Source organism: Chlorocebus sabaeus, chromosome 12 (genome assembly GCF_047675955.1).
Source record: "Chlorocebus sabaeus isolate Y175 chromosome 12, mChlSab1.0.hap1, whole genome shotgun sequence".
In the NCBI taxonomy this organism is placed as follows: domain Eukaryota; kingdom Metazoa; phylum Chordata; class Mammalia; order Primates; family Cercopithecidae; genus Chlorocebus; species Chlorocebus sabaeus.
The window spans coordinates 64,404,708-64,424,311 of record NC_132915.1 but is presented as its reverse complement, the minus strand read 5'-3'; the positions used below and the strand labels follow the sequence as shown (position 1 = coordinate 64,424,311).

Sequence of the window (19,604 nt, the reverse complement as noted above, 5' to 3'; positions counted from 1 at the left end):
AGGAGTTCTATCAAGCTGTTAGGAGTTTAGGGGTCAGTGCATCTAAGAAACGGGAAGAGGCTGAAGGTCTGAGAAACTGTTCAAGGTCAGAGGCTAGATGTGGGTATGTCTGGGAGTGTGTATAAGGAATCAGGATCCATTACACCCCCCCTTAGCACAGCATTTTACTGTCCCCCTCTCCCTTCTCCAGTAACAGTGAGGGTCTCACCAATGGCTGTACAGAAGCCTGGGGTGGAGCTGAGAGGGATTGGGAGGGAGAAGCTGGTTCTGGTTGTATGCAGGCAGGATTCCTGGTGCCGGGCGTGAGTCACATGTGACACAGAGGGGACACCCCCTGCCCCACGTCGCCGCTGGTACTCAGGCTGTACACGCTCCTCGGTCTGTAAGCTGACTGAAAACTGGGAGCAAGAGATGTGTGCTAACAGGAAGTGCTGTCTGTAGGTGAGAGGACAGCCCAACCTCAAGCTGTTTTACAAAGGGACCCTGGATGACCCCACTATCCCCTTCTACATGCCACCCCTCTTTCTACAGGCCTTCCACCCTAGCCCTTCAACTCCAGCACCCAGCGGATAAGAAGCTCTGCTCCCTTCTTACCTGCAAACAAGCTACAGTTCCTTCCCCTAAGTTTAAGGTCCCCACCACGTCCTCGCCAAGCCTGTACACAGATTTGAAGATGCCAAACGTCCCAACTTTCCCTCGGCCATCACTGATATTGTATAGATCTGGGGAGAATAGGACACTATAAGCCTGGAGTCTACACACTGGGGAACGTCTAGGACTGGGCACCATAGGCCAAAAGGTGGTGCTTTTCTTTATAATTGGAAGTGTGAGGTATCAGGGGATCCACAGAAGTGTGTGGTGGTTAGGAGACTGTCTGAGATGGGAATACAATGAGGGGAAGGATGGGGTAGGACAATTCTGAAAGAATTCTCACGGAGGCTGCGGCAGGATGTGGCAGCCATTAGGCGCTCCCCAGCCAGCTCAGCTAGCCATGAATCCTTCTTCCCACCTTCATCCTCCTCCAAGAATGGACTGGATGGGGCTACAGCCTCATCCTGGGGAAACCGGACATCCTGAAGGCCTAGAGAAAGAATGAGTGGAGAGGTAACGCTGAGAGGGAACAGAGATGACAGTAGAGGTTAGGGTTTTAGATTCCAATGTGAGACGGCTGAAGGTAAGGGGCGCCAGGGCTGAGGTGTACATCTCTATCTCCAGAACCCTCCCTTCCTTCCCAACTCCCGAGCACCATCACTGAGACCAGGAACTTTCCCTGCAGCCCCTCTTGCAAGCCCTCTAAGACAATTTCTGCTTTGGCATGGTCCTTCCCCAGCCCCTCCCTCCAGGAGCCCTTGCTTACCAGTCAGCACAAGAACCCTCAGAGGGACTCTGAGTAACGTGATGGGGGAGTTGACACGCTGGCAGCCAATGGTCAGTTTGTAGACGTACTTCACTGACTGACCCCGAAAGGAGGGTGGTCCCTCTATGGGCAGCACTTCACTGTAGGAGTCTGGTTGGGAAGTAGTTGTCAGGGCAGCCAGAGGCACCAGAGGAGTTCTCCCTCCAGGAGGCTTAGAAGGCAATTCAGGGATGGGGACAATCACTCACATGATTTGGACTCTCCAGGATCTAGCCTCAGGTCACAGAATAGAATTTTTGGTGGAGTAGAAAGGATACACTGACCCCTCTCACCTGAAAAAGGTAAGAATTACTAATTTAATGACCCATTGTCCAGTACTGAACAAGACTAGCATGGCAAGTGGAGACAGTGAAAAGCTGCCAGGCCCTCTTTCCCTGCTGTGAAATGAGAATAGTCTTCTACCCTCAAAGAAATAGTCATGCTCCCCAACATTCCCAGCACAACAGGGACTATAAGAACAAGAACAATTAACAACTTCACCCATGGGTGACAATGCCTCCACACACACCCCCCACACCCCACCTCTCCCAGGCAAATGCCCCTCTCTAACCTCGGTGTGGCAGAAAGACGGTCTGGCTGTCCGGCTGGACATCTGGCTGACTAGAGTCAGGGGGAGGCAGTGCTACTCGACTCTCACTGGCATGGAACTGGCAGTGGATTTGAGCACTGGCCCAGGCCAGGGCCTCACTGTGGGAAGAGGAAAAGGAGGTATCCGAGGTAGTTCCCGACCTCACAAATGCTTTTCCAAGCTCCCTATCGCACTGTCTTAACCAACAAGGTTAGTTGGCTGTCCTAGTGATCAGGAAATCCAGAACTCCAAAGAGAAACCATAAAATAGTAGCAAACTGTGGGTAAAAACGGGAATGGGGGAGGGGAAGGAAAGCGCACAGCTATGTCATCCACATCTTCTGTTAAAGAGCCCTCTCCTACAATGAGAGCACAATGAGCAAGAGGAGGTAGTGTCGCTACAGGACAACCTGAGCTCTGCCTCAGCCCCAGAGATAATCTGGCTTCTTCCCAGAAGGGCCACCACCTTCAGTGCCAGCATCCCCACCTGGATGCAGAAGTGGCCGTGGGGGGAAGGGGGTTGGTGACGGTCACTACACACTCCAGCGCCTCCCCAGCCAAAAATACAGGACCCCGGCTCAGCTCTGCTACCACTTCAATCATGGCAGCTCCGGAATCAGATCTAGAAGGAAACAAGGTGGGGCGGAGGTCAGCACCGTGACAGGGAGGGGCGTTGCGGTGAGCACCTAGGGCTGAGGATAGGGGTGGTCAGCACCGTGGTGCCTGAGGGAGCGCCTGGATATAGGAAGGGTAAGCGGGTGGCAGGGAGGTGGCTGAAGACTCAGTACTGCCCAGGGGGAGGACGTCGCTCTGGGCCCTGGACCCCTGCCCCTGTGCGCCAGGTTCTTCTCCCTGGGCACCCCCGCGGAGTTCCCAAACTGGCCTCCGCTCCTCCTTTCCTCAAAGTTCCACGTCCCAGCCCAAGATCACGGCCGCCCATCACCTCGCATAGTCGACACTAGGGATCAGGACCCCCAGGCCTCACCTGCCCGCCCCTCGGGGTCCCGGTTAGGTGCGCTGCAGCGGCAGCGGAGACGTCAGCGGCAGCGTCCGCTGGGCGGTAGAGGCGGGACTTCCCTTCGGTCCTCCACCCTCCGCGGAGTCCCTTCCGGCCGGAAGCGCCCGGCAGGCCAGACCGGAAAGGGCTCGGGTTATCCCGGCGCCCAGGGTCACCTTCCCACGGGCTGGCACCTGGGCGCGGGCGCTGCCCCGGAGCCGGCCTGCGGGACCTGGCGCCCAATCCTGGGGGACCCGGTGCCGTGGCCCAGGGGCCGGGCCGAGGTCCCGGGGGCGGTGCCTTGCGGGCCCGTCCCGGGGCGGTGCCTGGTGGGCTGGCCCCGCGGCTCCTCCCCTCTCTGCGGGCCCAGTCGCCCTTTGGCCGGGCGAGCTAATCATCGCGGCTCAATGACGACGAGGCCCGACCCTTCCCGTCCAGGACCTACAGAGACAACCGAAGGAGAGCCCAAGGCGGCTTCATTGCTGTCACCGCCGCCACTGAAGCAAGAGCTCCCCGGCTCCACTGAAACACCAGCTCATCTAAGCTTTCCCCAACGCCCGGCCCTCCGGGACGATACCTAACAACCACCGGCGCCCACATCTGGAATAGGCTGGCGAGATACTTAGTATCCGAGGGCTCGGAACTTGGAGCCATCGAGGTCATGGGGACCCAGGATCCAGGAAACATGGGAACTGGCGTCCCAGCCTCGGAGCAGATAAGCTGTGCCAAAGAGGATCCACAGGTTTATTGCCCTGAAGAGACTGGAGGCACCAAGGATGTGCAGGTTACAGACTGCAAGAGTCCTGAAGACAACCGACCCCAAAAAGAGACGGGCTGCTGCAATCCGGAGGACTCTGGGCAGCTGATGGCTTCCTATGAGGGTAAAGCTATGGGCTACCAGGTGCCTCCCTTTGGCTGGCGCATCTGTCTGGCTCATGAGTTTACAGAGAAGAGGAAACCCTTTCAAGCTAACAATGTCTCCCTAAGGAACATGATAAAGCATATAGGCATGGGCTTGAGGTGAGTAGACCCCATTGCCTAGAATGCCTTTGGCTTCACTTTGTTCCAGCTCAAAACTAGCAGAGGTGGGAAAGGACAAGAAAGCAATTGGGCTTCTTGTCCCAGTGAAGCGGCCTCTATCCCTGGCATATTTTAGGCCTATGGTTTTGGACCATGAGACCAGGTCACATCTCTTTGCAACACCATTCCCTCCCAGTGTTTTGTCTTTTCAGAAGGAAACAGTAGGAACATTTGGTCATGCAGTCAGCCTTTCCCATTCAGGCTCCTTCTCACATACTGGTTTCCAATGACTTCCCTTTGGGATTAGCTATACTTTGTGGCAAAGTAAGAAAGGATAATCTGGCTGCTGTGATACACAATGTTGTTTTTTTTGGGGGTGGGGAGTCTCAACCCCTTCCTGCAAGCAGCTGGGGCATTCTCTGTACTTCTTTAGGTACATTGTTAGAGTCCCAACACTACTGCTTCTTTCCTCAAGCTTTAGCTCCAGGGAGTAGGAAAGAGCCTCCCTGCCCTCAACTCTGAAGTGATGAAAAGGTGCTGTCTTTCTATTCTGGGAGAGAGAGCTCTTGATATTAAAAGTCATTTATCAGAGAGGCACTGCCATAGAAGTAGAACCTGTCTAGATCCCCACTGAGTTCAAAGACTAGTGATGAGGAGCCAGACCCACTAACAGGAACAGGTGGATGTGAGTACAGAAAGCATCACCCTGAGGTCATCCTGACTCAGTCTACACAATAAACACATAACTGTGGAGGGAGGCATAAAGCTTGGGAAATCCTGCCCTGATAGCTTCTAGAGTAGGAGACCCTTCATTTCCCCAGTAAGTGCTGTGGGGCTGTGATGGGGAGGTCAGTTATCTAACCCCAGCCCTGGGGAGTGGGAAGGGCCTGATGCTGCCTGCACATCTGGCTTTGCTGGTGCCTGTGGGTGGCCTGCAGCAGAGAAGAATCATCCCTCCAGGCTGCTTCTGAAATCAATTCAGTCCAACTTTGACCCCAAAAGCTTTTGGGTCAAAATAGGATCTAGTGTACAGAGAGAAGTACACTGAGTTGCATGTGGTGGGAACAATGAGATCAAGAAAAGATGGGCATCCTAGCCTCTTAGCCCTTAAATATGAACTGGGTCATAGAGGCCTGAAGCTGTGCTCAACCCCCTGGACCCTGGCTCCCCATTCCAGGATAGAGTGGGGGGGACTGATACAAGGTTTTTGGAATAGGATGAGTTCCTGTGAGGAGAAAGCACAGGTGAGACAAGAATTCTAAGTGATAACTCTTGAGTTGAGGTTGAAATTGTGGAGAAGGCCAACTAGGTCAGGAATGGCCAGCTACCATATTAAGGGAGTGAGAGAGCTCCTAAGACGGAGCTGAATTGGGGACACTCTGACCAAGAGCTCCAGCAAGACAGAGTTCTCTGGGCCTTACCTCGGTAAGAATTCAATTTCAATTGTTCTCCCTTCCAGCCAGAGTCCACTCATTCAATAAATATTTATTGAGTGCTTCTTCCGTGCCAGATAGTCCTTTGTTCTGCCTATCCTCATAGATTGCAGTTACTCTCCCTGGTTGCCCTAATCCTCGGCCGCACCCTCCCTCTACCAGTCCTTTCTGGCCTCTAGTTTCAAAGTCCAATTTTCTCTAAGCTGGCAGAAAGGATTCTCTGCCTTCTTGTCATCCCATCCTTTGTCTTCCTTCCCTCTTCTTTCCACCCCTAGAATGTGCTGTCCCTTTTTTTTTTTTTTTTTTTTTTTGAGACAGTCTTGCTTTTGTCACCCAGGCTGGAGTGCAATGGTGCGATCTCAGCTCACTGCAACCTCTGTCTCCTGGGTTCAAGCTCTTCTCCTGCCTCAACCTCCCAAGTAGCTGGGATTGCAGGTGCCCGCCACCACATCCGGCTAATTTTTTTGTATTTTTAGTAGAGACGGGGTTTCACCATGTTGGCCAGGCTGGTCTTGAACTCCTGACCTCAGGTAATCCGCCCACCTCGGCCTCCCAAAGTGCTGGGATTACAGGTGTGAGCCACTGCACCTGGCCGCTGTCCCTATTCTCTAATCACATTTCTCCTCTTCTGCTCCAGTCTGTCTGTTATCTCTCTTGTGCCCCATCATTTGTATGTTCATTCATTTGTAAATTTGGCAAATATGCATTGACTGCAGACCATATGTCCTGCCCGGTGCTTGGACCTGAGGGTAATATTCAACTAGTCTTTGTCATTGTCCGTTTCCCCAAGGAACTTAAAAATATGTCAGCCTCACATGAGGAACACTGAAATAACAAGGTAATGTCTGATTAGGAATTGAGATAGCAGTTTGTATACATGAGTAATAATCATACCTGTACTTTATGGCTTTCTTATCTATTATGTCATTTGATCTTTCAACCATTTTATTAGCTAGCTAAAGCAGGTGGTATCCCCATTTTGTAGATGAAGAAACTGGGACTTAGGGGTTACTTACCCAATTATTTGGTTAGAAGTGGTGTGACTGAACAGTAGGCATAATGTGGTTAGGTAGGGAGGACAGTGGAAATGGGAAAGAGTCTGGCAAGGCAGGGGCTACTTGGTGAGGACCCATCTGGAATGAGAATTTGTAGGAAATAAGATTAGAAGATAGGCTGGGACAGATGTCAGAGCCTTGAAAACAGAATCATTTGCCTATTGAAAACAGCCTCAATCATTTGCCTCTTGGATACAGGGCTGTAGCAAGCCCAGGAAAATGTTGGGATTTTTTGAAGGCTTTACCGAGAGCAAAATCAGAAAGCTTCACGGTTTAAATGCTGAATTAAAAAAAAAAAAAAAAAAAAAGACTTGAGAGGAAATGCCCAGAAGTAAATATAAACACTGATTGTCTGTGGGTGAGATGGTTTTTTTCCCCCTTTCACCTTTCACAATTAGAAAGAAAAATGATCATTTTAAAAAGAAGAAAGGCCACAAGCAGTAGCTCACGCCTCTAATCCCAGCACTTTGGGAGACCGAGGCAGGCAGATCACCTGAGGTCAGGAGTTCAAGACCAGCCTGGCTAATATGGTGAAACCCCATCTCTACTAAAAATACAAAAAAAAAAAAAAAAAAAAATTGTGCCAGGCATGGTAGTGGACGCCTGTAATCCCAGCTACTTGGGAGGCTGAGGCAGGAGAATTGCTTGAACACAGGAGGCGGAGTTTGCAGTGAGCCAAGACTGCGCGCCACTGCACTCTAGCTTGGACAACAAAGAATGAAACTCTATCTCAAAAAAAAAAATAAAATAAATAATAAAAATAAAAATAAGAAAGTTATCCCCAGCAGTCTATGCCTGTTTTGGAGGTAGGGGATTGGGGGTGGAGGCTGTAGGCCAGGAAACCATAAATGGTCCTTTCAGCACCTCAGACAGAAGCTCCTGATGTTGGAAGTAAAGCAGTGGTGGTGGCACTAGAGAGAGAAGGAGAGATCAGAAAGCCCTTTCTGAGGAGAAAAAAGGAGAGAAACAAAGCCACTCCTACACTTTAGCTGGGGTGACTGGGAAGATGAAGGGACCTTGAACTGTATAGAAATCAAGAGGAAGAGAGATTTGAAAGCAGATGTCCTTGGGACATTTAATGGGAGGTCACAGAGACAGGCAGGTGACTCAGCCTGTGAACAACTGCCCACCTGCCCCCTTCCACTCACATTGCCTCTTGCTTCTCAGGTACCTGCAGTGGTGGTACCGGAAGACCCAGGTGGAAAAGAAGACACCTTTCATCGACATGATCAATTCTGTACCCCTAAGACAGATTTATGGTGAGCCTCACCCCATCTGTGCTCTGCTCAGAAAAGGCCCAGCCTCCAGGTCTACCACAGTTAGGCAGAGGCTTCCAGTTTATGCAAATTGCACTGTTCCATTCCCTAGGTTTTCAGAAGAACCAGGCTTTATAGTCTAGAAAGTTAGAAATATGCTTATTTTTTCTCTCCCAATACCCTACTAACCATCCTGATTTCTCTAGGTTGTCCCTTGGGTGGCATCGGGGGAGGCACTATTACCCGTGGCTGGAGAGGCCAGTTCTGTCGTTGGCAGCTTAACCCTGGAATGTATCAGCACCGGACAGTCATCGCTGACCAAGTAAGAGCCAGGAGGTGGAGAGGCCAGGACAGTACCTCCCCAGGCCAAGAAGGAAGGACCTCTTGGCTAGTGTAGGAGGTAGCAGTTAGATGTGAATATGATTCAATCCAATAAGTACTCTCAGGATGCTTCCTGTGTGCCCAGCCCTGTGCTAGGATATACTGTAGGAATAAGACACACACAGAGCACACATTCCTTGAAAGAGTAAACAGACTTGGCATTTCTCTAGCAAATGCCTCCTGTCTACCTCACTGGCCCAACCCAACTAGCTGAGGCAGCCCCCAACCACAAAGAACGCAGAGAATTCCCAAATCACTTAACCTGGCTAAAAGAACATTTGGTAGGACTGGAAGGGAGAAGAAAACCCAAAGTCTATAAACTCATGGGAAAAAAAGACATGTAGTACAAGGTTCCTCACCCTGATTGAGGAACCTTCACCAAAGTTCAGCTCCTCTGCTGATCACTTCCCTGGAGGTCTCTCTGGCTTAGGGTCTAAAAAGCTCCTTCTCTCCCGGGCTTAGATCTCTAGCCTTCTTCCTTCTTCTGAAGCTTCACTTTTTTCCTTTTGCTCCTGCATCACATCTGGGCCTTAAATTGCCAGAAGTATGTGGCCTGCCTTTCATCATCTCTCTCTAGTTGACCACCCCTTTAGAGTTGTCTAGGAAGTTCCTCTTTCCTGGCTCCAGCATTCAGCCTCATCATCAAAGGAAAAATGACTAGCAAATCTTTAGTCCAATTAATGACAATGCCCTTCCTGGTTCAGGTTTACCAGCCCTGCCCATGTTCTAAGATCCCTCTCTGCCTCATCCCTTAGGTATCCTGAGGGGAATGGCTTCTAGAATTGTGACTCTACCATTAAAGTAATTATTGCATGCTTAACATGTGCTAGACACTGTTCTAGGCTCTTTTTATACTGTTTAATATTAAAAACAATCCTACAAGGGAAGTACCACTATTATGCTCATTTTGCAGATGAGGACACTAAGATCCAGAGAGGTTTAGTAACATGCGCAAGGTCACAAGGTTGGTAAATGGAAAGGTTGGGATTCAGAACCATTTCTTTCTGTGGTGAAGAGCTTGTGGTCTTAACCATTATGTACCATTCCAACGAAATGAAAAAGTATTTTATATAGTTGTCCCTCAGTATCCATGGGGGGTTGGGCCCAGGATCCACCATCCGAGGATGCTCAGTCTTTGATTTGAAGTGGCATATAGTATTTGCAAATAACCATTGCACATCCTCCTATATACTTTAAATCATCTGTAGATTACTTATAACACCTCATACATTGTTACATAAACCCTCGTCATACCGTACAAGAAATAAAGTGTATGCATATTCGGTACAGATGCAACTTTTTTTCCGCATATTTTAGATTTGGTTGGTTGAATCCACTGATGCGGAACTCACAGATACAGAGAGCCGACTGTATACCATAAAAATATTTGGCATAGTTTGAACCAGGGAAAGGGATATTAATCCCTCATAGCTCCTACCTTCCAAGAGCTAAAACTTTTTTTGAGAAAACAAGACTTAGGGGAAATGGAGACAGAGACCACATCAGTGCTAAAAGAAGAGGGGTGGATAGTATACTGTGGAAAAAGGGACGGTGCTGCAGATTTCACTCATTCCTTCCACATACACACCAACTCTGAAGAATGGTGCATCAGTGAATTAGAAAATGTCCCTACCCTCAGAAGAACCCATAGAGCAGTCAGGGACGCAGAATGGTCAGTCAATACATTATAATACACCAAATGCTAGAATAGAGCGGGAGGGGGGCACATATAATGACTCACTGCTGGAGGAAGTAGAGGAAGAGGAAGAGATGGCTTTTGACCTAGGCTTTGAAGGATGAGAGGTTTCACCAGATAGCGAATAAGCATGAGCACAGGCATGGAGGAGGGAATGTAGTGTGCTCAAGGAACAGTGAGTATTTTTATATGAGCAGAATATAGGTGCTTGAAGAGGTGATGAGTCTGATGGGCAGGGAGAGGCCAGCTCAAGAAGGGCCTTGAAAGCCAGGCAAGAGTTGAGACTTTAGCCTGAGGGCCATAGGGAGTCACTGAAACATTCTAACCAAGGACGACATATTTAGATTTGCCTGTGAGAAAGATCACTCTACTACCCAGATGAAAAGGGCCACAGAAAAAGCAGGAGATTGTTTGGGCTTAAATGAGGTGCTAACACCACCATAGTGGAGAAGGGAGAGAAAGCTTGGGAGATAGATGGATGAGGAGGTAGTAGGACTTGGTGATTCACTGAGCCTGGGGGATGACTTGAAGCTGATGGTGCAATGGTAACACCTGCAGGCTCTGAAAGGGGAGGAGCTGATTTGAGGAGAGGGAAGACTTAGTTTGTGGTGCCTGTGGCTTACCCCGTTCCAGCTTATCTGCCCTCTTTAAGTTCACAGTGTGTCTACGCCGGGAAGGGCAGACTGTGTACCAGCAAGTCCTGTCCCTGGAGCGCCCAAGTGTCCTCCGCAGCTGGAACTGGGGCCTGTGTGGGTACTTTGCTTTCTACCACGCCCTCTATCCCCGAGCCTGGACTGTCTATCAGCTTCCTGGCCAGAATGTCACCCTCACCTGCCGTCAGATCACACCCATCTTGCCCCATGACTACCAGGTGAGGCCCCCATGTCTGTATTTTCCATTGCCCTCCCTTCCCCAGGACCTTGCCTCTGCTAGAAACTGCATGGCCTGCCAGGCTCCACGGTGGCTCACGCCTGTAATCCCAACACTTCGGGAGGCCGAGGCAGGCGGATCACGAGGTCAGGAGATGGAAATCATCCTGGCTAACACATGAAACCCTGTCTCTACTAAAAATACAAAAAAAATTAGCAGGGCATTGTGGTGGGCGCCTGTAATCCCAGCTACTCGGGAGGCTGAGGCAGGAGAATGGCGTGAACCCAGGAGGCGGAGCTTGCAGTGAGCCAAGATCATGCCACTGCACTCCCGCCTGGGTGACAGAGCAAGACTCCGTCTCAAAAAAAAAAAAAAAGGAAAAGAAACTGCATGACCTGTGAAAGGGAGATTGAAGCCATCACACTGGCTTCCCAGAACCACCGCCCAATTGGTTCTGGTCTTCTATGTCCCGATAGGCAGCTTGCCTGGGAATACAGGGAGATGCAAGTGGACAAAAGAAGAGTATACTGAGGAGTATTTGAGTCAGGTCCTGTGTGCGCCCAGGACTGATCTAGGAGAGTGGGGTCAGGAGGGGCTCTACTGGGACCGTCTGAGTCTAATGTTCTGCCCCCAGGACAGCAGCCTGCCTGTAGGAGTCTTTGTGTGGGATGTGGAAAATGAAGGGGATGAAGCTCTAGATGTGTCCATCATGTTCTCCATGCGGAATGGACTGGGGGGTGGAGACGATGCCCCAGGGGGTTTGTGGAATGAGCCCTTCTGTCTGGAGCATGGCGGGGAAACTGTCCAGGGGCTGCTGCTGCATCATCCAACCCTTCCAAACCCCTACACAATGGCTGTGGCTGCACGAGTCACGGTAAGGAAAGAGCCTGCCCTATACCTTAGCCCCTGAACCCCATCTCCACCCCAGCATGGTCTCTTCATCCACCCTCATCATAATCCCGTAAGCCCCTAGGTCTGGGAGGTTAAGAGTAAGTAAGAGGAGCTGGGGAGCTAGCCGGGACCCAGTGTACTCGTGCCTGCCCTCACAGTCCCTGGCCCCTTCACAGGCAGATACCACGGTAACCCACATCACAGCCTTTGACCCTGACAGCACGGGGCAGCAGGTGTGGCAGGATCTACTTCAGGATGGACAGCTGGACTCTCCCGCTGGTGATGGGGGGTCTGACTGGGAGATGGTGGGAAGAGAGGTTGTCCCTGTCTTGGGACCAAGGGTGGGAGGCCTGGTAATAAGTAGGCCTTGTTTCCCTGTTAGGGATCCCTATCCCTGGGGTTGCAGGGGCTCCTGTCCTGAATTCTCTTGTGCTTCTCTCAGGCCAAAGCACCCCTACGCAGAAAGGAATAGGCATTGCTGGAGCTGTGTGTGTTTCCAGCAAGTTGCGACCTCGAGGCCAGTGCCGCCTGGAGTTTTCACTGGCCTGGGACATGCCCAGGATCCTGTTTGGAGCTAAAGGCCAAGTCCACTACAGGTGAGGGGAGCAAGAAAGTGTAAGGATCCAAAGCTCTGACCTGGGGCTTGTGTTCATCCTTCCCCTTCCCACCCCAGGCGGTATACAAGGTTCTTTGGCCAGGATGGAGATGCAGCACCTGCCCTCAGCCACTATGCACTGTGCCGATACGCAGAGTGGGAAGAGAGGATCTCAGCTTGGCAGAGCCCGGTATTGGATGACAGGTGCCAGTGGGGCCCATCTCTTGCCTTTCTCCTAGGCACTCACTCCGAATGGGACTCCTCGATTTACTCTCCACCCACCAAAGTCAGTAGACTTGCACTGGGATTAATTTGATGCTCCTACTCTGCTGAACCCCCAAATCCTTTCCATCTTGGGAGGTGCATGTTCCTTAAACCATTTCCTCCTCCTCACTTCCCAGATCACTGCCTGCCTGGTACAAATCTGCACTGTTCAATGAACTATACTTCCTGGCTGATGGAGGCACAGTATGGCTGGAAGTTCGTGAGGACTCCCTACCAGAGGAGCTGGGCAGAAACATGTGTCACCTCTGCCCCACCCTACGGGACTACGGTCGATTTGGCTACCTTGAGGGTACAGGATGCTGGTGGGCTGGAATATGGCAGGCCATGCCCAAGCCAGGATGATGGATTTGCCTACCCCAGGATATTGGTTAGGGTGAGGGGGTGATGGGTGTGGACTAGTGACAGTGCCCCACTTCCAAATCTAGAGGACAAGCTACAGAGGGGTTTGAAGGGGAAGCAGGAATTCTGGCAACAGTGTTTCTCATTCATTCCTCCAGGCCAGGAGTACCGCATGTACAACACATATGATGTCCACTTTTATGCCTCCTTTGCCCTCATCATGCTATGGCCCAAACTTGAGCTCAGCCTACAATATGACATGGGTGAGGATCTCTTTTGTGCCTCTTCTGCCCTCTTGGCTCCCCATACCCCTGAACTTCTGTGGTCCCTCAGATTGTCTCTTCTTTCCCTTCCCTTTATACGTATCTGCATGCTGCTTACTGGTTCCCCACTGTGGTCACACACATAGCTCTGTGCCCCTCCTCAAGCATGCCCATTCCCTGCCTCCCTTCTGTGTCTGCTCCCGCAGCTCTGGCCACTCTCAGGGAGGACCTGACACGGCGACGGTACCTGATGAGTGGGGTGATGGCACCTGTGAAAAGGAGGAACGTCATCCCCCATGATATTGGGGACCCAGGTAAAAGTCCACCCCAAGGTCAGCTTGCCTCCCTCAACTTTTGTACCCTCTACCCTACCCACCAATGCAAATGACCCAGGTCCCCGCCTCTCCCACAGATGATGAACCATGGCTCCGGGTCAATGCATATTTGATCCACGATACTGCTGACTGGAAGGACCTGAACCTGAAGTTTGTGCTGCAGGTTTATCGGGACTATTACCTGACGGGTGATCAAAACTTCCTGAAGGACATGTGGCCCGTGTGTCTAGTAAGGGATGCACATGCAGTGACCAGTGTGCCAGGGGCATGGCTGGTGTCTGGGAAGAGTCTAGCTGGTTGCTGCCTTTCCTCAGTACCTAGGTCTTCAGCATCTTGGTCCCCTCTCTAGGCTGTGATGGAGTCTGAAATGAAGTTTGACAAGGACCATGATGGACTCATTGAAAATGGAGGCTACGCAGACCAGACCTATGATGGATGGGTGACCACAGGCCCCAGGTTAGCGGGTAGGGGTTTCCAGGAGGCCTGAGGTGGGAAACTGGGCACCAAGGGATTGTAGGGCTCAAGAAAAAATGACTCATTGTCTGTTACACTGCATGGGAGTAGCTGGAGCTGCCAGTCTGACCCCCAAACCCATGTCCCTGATCAGTGCTTACTGTGGAGGGCTGTGGCTGGCAGCTGTGGCTGTGATGGTCCAGATGGCTGCTCTGTGTGGGGCACAGGACATTCAGGATAAGTTTTCTTCCATCCTCCACCGGGGCCAAGAAGCCTATGAGAGACTGCTGTGGAATGGTGAGTTCGGGGAGCCTAAGTAGTCTTAAAGCAGCTGAGGGGACACCAGGTGCCTTATTTTCTCTTCCTCGACTCCAGGCCGCTATTACAACTATGACAGCAGCTCTCAGCCTCAGTCTCGTAGTGTTATGTCTGACCAGTGTGCTGGACAGTGGTTCCTGAAGGCCTGTGGCCTAGGAGAAGGAGAGACTGAGGTGAGAGAGACTAGGAGGAGGAGCCAGAGAGAAAACTGGGTTTTCCCTGAAGGTGAGAAGTAAGTATATGAGACTGTGTTCCTGCCATTGCCCCTCCAGGTGTTTCCTACCCCACATGTGGTCCGTGCTCTCCAAACTATCTTTGAGCTGAATGTCCAGGCCTTTGCAGGAGGGGCCATGGGGGCTGTGAATGGGATGCAGCCCCATGGTGTTCCTGATAAATCCAGTGTGCAGTCTGATGAAGTCTGGGTGGGTGTGGTCTACGGATTGGCAGCTACCATGATCCAAGAGGTAATGCACTCCCTTTCCCATCTCTCTACCATCTGTATCCTGGCCCAGAAAACTTCCTCAGCCACCAAATTTCTTCAAGGCATAACCCAATGCCATCTTATCCATCTATAAAGCCTCTCATTTTTCCCTGGTATGCATTCTAGCTCCTGCCTTCTAGGCTTGCCTGTGGGTCACAGTTACCTCCTCCACTTGCTTCCCACTCCTTGAAGGCAAAGACTCTACTGCCTCCATCTATCCAGTGGAAATGGCTATTCAGAGGGTGCCAAGTTAGTATGTATGACTGTCATCTCTCCCAACAGGGCCTGACTTGGGAGGGCTTCCAGACAGCTGAAGGCTGCTACCGTACCGTGTGGGAGCGCCTGGGTCTGGCCTTCCAGACCCCAGAGGCATACTGCCAGCAGCGGGTGTTCCGCTCACTGGCCTACATGCGGCCACTGAGCATCTGGGCCATGCAGCTAGCCCTGCAACAGCAGCAGCACAAAAAGGCCTCCAGGCCAAAAGTCGAACAGGGCACAGGACTAAGGACAGGGCCTATGTTTGGACCAAAGGAAGCCATGGCAAACGTGAGCCCAGAGTGAACCGTCTGAACTGTGGGAGGAAGGCGTTAACAGCCCAGCCTCCAGCCTGGCCTTTCCTCCTTCCCCTCTGAACTTCCTGCAACCCTGAGCCATCAGGACAATCATACCCCTTCCCTTCTCCCCACCCAGTTGTGCCAGTAAATGGGGGTTGAGGGTGACCCAGGCAGCATTAGAATCACTTATTTATTTCTTTCCTCACCCGTTCCCTCACTGCATGAAATGTTCAGGGAGGTCAGTTGATTTCCCCGGGTACATTCATGGGGTGACAGACACATGGGTACAAATAAAAGACCCAGAAAGCCAGTAAGTGTGGTGTGTTTGAGCCCTCAGTCCTCCTGATAGGGCATAGGAGCTGCAGCCAGCCCTCGCCCACCCCTTTTTATTTGGACACAGATGGGGAGCCCCACAAGCTCTTGCTGAGACCCCCTACATATCCTCATATCTAGCCTGAGTATCTGTTCTGCAAGATGACAGAGGGGCTACCGGTAGGAAGCCATCCCCCCTTCCTTGTGAGATTTGCCTGCAGGGGGAGGATGGGACCTCGGCAGAGAGGCTCTGAGAAGAGGTCAGGGAATGGCCACTCCAGGGGAGGCTCTGCACTGGGAGCCTGAGGCATGTAGTACAGTAGGCAGGAAGAGTTGCCAGGAGCCTGGAGTACGTGGTCTGAGCTGTCCAGCCACTGGTGTGTGCTGTCTTTTGGCACCTCTGACTGCAGGGTAGGCAACTCCAGCTGGTAAGGGTTCTCACTGGGGAGGGCACGAAGCTGGCGGGACAACACTGAGGAGACAAAGAATCTTCAGAGGCCAACCCGGGCCTTTCCCCTTGCCCATGTCTGAGAGCTATCCTTAAGCCTCTTACCTCCATGCTCAGCTGGCAGGCTCCCCCTTGTGTCAGAGGAGTACATAGCAGGTACAAGGAGGAGGCAGAAGGAGACTAGTAGGACCTACAGCAGAGGAAAAAGGAGATGAAGAAGGGCTGTGGATTGCACAACTGTCCCCAGCAACTGAGAAAAGAATTTCTCCCCTCCTCACTATCCTCACCAAGATGCAGGTGCTGCTACTGCTCGTTTTGTTTGATATCTCAATCACCATGGCCTGGAGTTTCCTCAGTTGATGTATAAGGGACCTAGAGGAAGAGAGGGGCCAATGGTGAGCATCCCCTGGCCTAGCACCCTGAGACACAATGAAACTCCTGTTCAGGCCACCTCCTCCATCTCTGCACTGGATCCTCTCTCTTACTTTTCATTCTATTTTTGCAAACGACTTCTTCCACTCTGGAAAAAATGCCTGAAGTTCCTCATTAAAACAAACAAAAAAAAGCAAAAACAAAACAAACTCTTCCAGGACTTAACCTCCTTTGCAAATATCATCAGTAGTTACCCATTGTCCGATCAGCTATGCACATAATCCTCACCGGGCATTCTCTATGTTGTCTACCTTCTGTCCCAGCTCACATGTGTTCCAGCCCAAGAGGACTATGCTGGGCTAATCCTCTTGCCTAGGATGCTTTCTCTCTGCCTAGAATGCTTTCCCAACCCAACCCCAGAATCCTATGAAAGCCCATGAGGTCTTTCTTACCCCCTTTCTTTTTCTAGGTACTTAGCTTATTCTCAGTTACTTGTAGATGTATTCCCCACTACTGTGAGCTTCTTGGAATCAGAGACCTAGTGAAGGCAGCTACCCTGTTAGAAATCAAGTGTAGGGCAGGGGAAAGAGTGAGAAAACATTAAATGAGGAGCATAGGAAGGGAATGGTTTGGAGGGATACTTACAAATTCTGTTCCTCAAGAAGCTGTACTTTGTTCTGAAGCTCCATATTCTGGGCTGTGTATTTCAAGACCCTGGGGAAAATAACAAAGATATGGGGATATGGCCTGTGTCCTCCCTTCAAAAACCTAACACTTACAACTGAGTCCCTCTCCCTTTCATACCTGCTCTCTAAACCCCCAACATACACCTTCTTTTTCCTGCGGCTCTCTTGAGCAGATCTTTTATTTCGGATCTTCCTCCGCACACGTTTCAGAATTTGTTCCTCCATCTGAAAGGAAACAGGGAAAGGGGTATCATTAGAGGGACTCTAGAACAAGAAGTTGAAAGGCAACTGAGATCCATCTCTTTCCAATACAGAAATCCCTTCTACAGCTTCCCTGACCAACAGGCATTCACATTCTTTCTGAATGCCTCCACGGACCAGCTGTTAACCCTAACAAGCCAGACCATTTTAAACTATTAAAAAAAAAATTGGTCAGGCAATATTCAGGTGACGTGGCTCATGCCTGTAATCCCAACACTTTGGGGAGCTAAGGCAGGAGGACCGCTTGAGCCCAGGAGTTTGAGACCAACCTGATCAACACAGTGAGACCTTGTCTCTACTAAAAATAAATTAGCCGGGTGTGGTGGCACATGCCTGTGGTCCCTGCTCCTCAGGAGGCTGAGGAAGGACAATCACTTGAGCCTGAGATGTCGAAGCTGTAGTGAGCCATGATCTCACCACTATTCTCCAACCTGGGCAGTAAAGCAAGAATCTGTCTTCAAACAAAAACTTCCCTATCCTGAACCAACAGCTGTCTCCTTATAATTTCTATCCGTTGGACTTACCTAGTATCTCTGGGGCCAAATAGAATGAACCCTGTTTAGCTATTTTCAGGCACTTAACATTTCCTCAGAGAAAAAAAGTTCAAGAAAAAAACAACTTAGACAAAAATTTTAACTCATCTTCTCAGGATAGACTGCATCTTCTTAATATCTGTCAAAGATGTGCTCTAGCCAGTATAAAGGAAAGCAAGATAGTGACTTATGGAGACAATAACTCTTGCTACAGTTTCCAAATCCCATTAACTTTCCTAGTAGCCACATCGCACTGCTGACTCATCTTGTACTTTGAAGGAATTAAAATTCTTTTCTTTTGGAGGCCAAGGTGGGTAGATCACTTGAGCACAGGCGTTCAAGACCAGCCTGGCAACAAGGCAAAACCCCATCTCTACTAAAAACACCAAAAAAAAATTTGCCGGGCAGGGTGGTGTGCACCTGTAGTCTCAGCTACTCAGGAGGCTGAGGTGGGAGAATCACCTAAGCCCAGAAATTCAAGGCTGCAGTGTGCCATGATCACATCACTGCACTCCAGCCTGTGCAACAGAGCAAGACTTTGTCCGAAAAAAAAAAAAAATTCCTGGAACCTTTCTATTAATGAGCACTGATTTCATCATAGTACCCCAGTACTCTGCTTGTGAAGTTGCCACTGATTGCTTAAAACTGGAAACTAAGGATTTTACATTTATTCATGTACTGCTTAGTCCAACCGTGTTGAACTCTCTAAGCAGTTCTACCATTCAGCAAGAGGTGGATTACTATGAAGCCAATGAAGTGTCAAGGCCCTTCACTTACACAATCCTTTCCAAGGCCCAATACTAATGTTGCACTGATAATTTTGAGGGTTTTTTGTTTTTGTTTTTTAACAGAACACCAAAATTTGTGTAAGCCCAACGAAAACGAGGCTCTGCCTTGCATCTAGCATATTGGGTACCTGCCTCAACTTCCTATTAGCAATAAATCTGCTAAGTTTCTCACCTCAATCCTTTTTTAAAGTTATTGATATAAAGTTAACAGAATTGGCCTACTTGGGACTTTTAATCCCTTTTCAGCCTTTGCTCAACTAACGAGAGTCTTACCTTAGTGAGAGGAAGTGTCTCAGGCAGAATAAGCCCCTCCTTCTCCAATAGACTCTTCTCCTCATCTGTCAGTACCAGCCTAGCAATCTCCTAGGGTAACCAGAAAGTGGGCGGCAGTTGCATGGGGATGTCACAGAGGCATGGGGAATCCTGCCCCCACCTGAGGAATGTGAGAGTAATCTTCCTGAAAATGAAGTCAAGTACCTGCTCTGCCAGCTCCTCCATATGCTGTGGAGTCATCTGGGTCCCCTCTTTTCTACAGCTCTCACTCTCTGCAAAAGGGAAAGTATGAATAGCCAGGCCCATGAACCCTGTCCTCCCCGCAAACTTATTTCAGACTAACCTAGATCCATAGAGACAGGTTCCCGTGGGAGGGAGTAGGTGTGGTCATGGTGGACAAGGCAGGGGTTGGAGTTGCTGAGAACGTTCAACGACGACGCTGGGGGACTCAGCAGGGAGCTCAGCAAATCATCTACCTCCCAGTCGCTCGGTACCTGCGCAGGGTTCCAGTGAACAGGCCTTGACCTATCACCATCCCCTGACCTCATGGACATCCCACGCTTTCCCCAGTCAGAACCCCAACGCACCTCAGAAAGCGGCAGCTCCCAGTCCAGCGGGGCCCTCACGGACTCATCGGGCGCCGTCCCCAAATCTCCACTTTCCTCTAGCAGGAAGCCCAGCAGGTCTTGGTCACCAGCGTCCAATTCCAGCTCCATTTGGGACAA

General features: G+C 50.5%; 3 protein-coding genes across 5 annotated transcripts in view; 1 reads left to right on the top strand and 2 right to left on the bottom strand.

The window, feature by feature from the left end:
• RGP1 (RGP1 homolog, RAB6A GEF complex partner 1) overlaps positions 1–3,125 on the bottom strand; it is a 14,940-nt gene extending 11,815 nt beyond the window's left edge. For 2 of the 3 annotated variants that reach the window (XR_005240408.2, XM_007968780.3), the window contains exons 1-8: positions 2,970–3,125; positions 2,472–2,606; positions 1,968–2,104; positions 1,606–1,689; positions 1,358–1,507; positions 935–1,081; positions 595–722; positions 209–398 (exon numbers count right to left, since the gene is read on the bottom strand). Coding sequence is in view for 2 of the 3 variants with exons in the window: in XM_007968780.3 (XP_007966971.1) it covers positions 209–398; positions 595–722; positions 935–1,081; positions 1,358–1,507; positions 1,606–1,689; positions 1,968–2,104; positions 2,472–2,587 (952 nt within the window). In the remaining variant the exon portion in view is untranslated. Of the gene's footprint in view, positions 1–208; positions 399–594; positions 723–934; positions 1,082–1,357; positions 1,569–1,605; positions 1,690–1,967; positions 2,105–2,471; positions 2,607–2,969 lie in introns of those variants that run through there. The other variant, XM_037998269.2, reaches the window with a different exon arrangement.
• Positions 3,114–15,516, top strand: GBA2 (glucosylceramidase beta 2). Its single transcript, XM_007968778.3, has 17 exons — positions 3,114–4,001; positions 7,657–7,748; positions 7,952–8,067; positions 10,475–10,693; positions 11,327–11,566; positions 11,760–11,862; positions 12,026–12,179; positions 12,257–12,382; positions 12,580–12,752; positions 12,961–13,065; positions 13,272–13,379; positions 13,478–13,629; positions 13,750–13,856; positions 14,008–14,150; positions 14,229–14,344; positions 14,444–14,635; positions 14,935–15,516. Exons 1-17 carry the CDS (start codon positions 3,643–3,645, stop codon positions 15,211–15,213), a joined length of 2,784 nt encoding a protein of 927 aa, XP_007966969.3. The 5' UTR covers positions 3,114–3,642; the 3' UTR covers positions 15,214–15,516.
• Positions 15,383–19,604, bottom strand: CREB3 (cAMP responsive element binding protein 3). The gene is made up of 9 exons (XM_007968777.3): positions 19,467–19,604; positions 19,223–19,373; positions 19,084–19,151; positions 18,880–18,969; positions 17,143–17,249; positions 16,984–17,052; positions 16,254–16,338; positions 16,072–16,156; positions 15,383–15,990 (listed from the first exon to the last, which is right to left on the bottom strand). Exons 1-9 carry the CDS (start codon positions 19,593–19,595, stop codon positions 15,656–15,658), a joined length of 1,119 nt encoding a protein of 372 aa, XP_007966968.2. The 5' UTR covers positions 19,596–19,604; the 3' UTR covers positions 15,383–15,655.

Coding starts and splice junctions, on each gene's coding strand:
- GBA2 (XM_007968778.3), top strand. CDS start 3,643: ATGGGGACCCAGGATCCAGGAAACATGGGAACTGGCGTCCCAGCCTCG. Junction 4,002..7,656: donor CATATAGGCATGGGCTTGAG/GTGAGTAGACCC, acceptor CTTGCTTCTCAG/GTACCTGCAGTGGTGGTACC. Junction 10,694..11,326: donor TCTTGCCCCATGACTACCAG/GTGAGGCCCCCA, acceptor TTCTGCCCCCAG/GACAGCAGCCTGCCTGTAGG.
- CREB3 (XM_007968777.3), bottom strand. CDS start 19,595: ATGGAGCTGGAATTGGACGCTGGTGACCAAGACCTGCTGGGCTTCCTG. Junction 19,374..19,466: donor GGGAGCTGCCGCTTTCTGAG/GTGCGTTGGGGT, acceptor AACCCTGCGCAG/GTACCGAGCGACTGGGAGGT. Junction 16,157..16,253: donor GTAGCAGCACCTGCATCTTG/GTGAGGATAGTG, acceptor CCTCTGCTGTAG/GTCCTACTAGTCTCCTTCTG.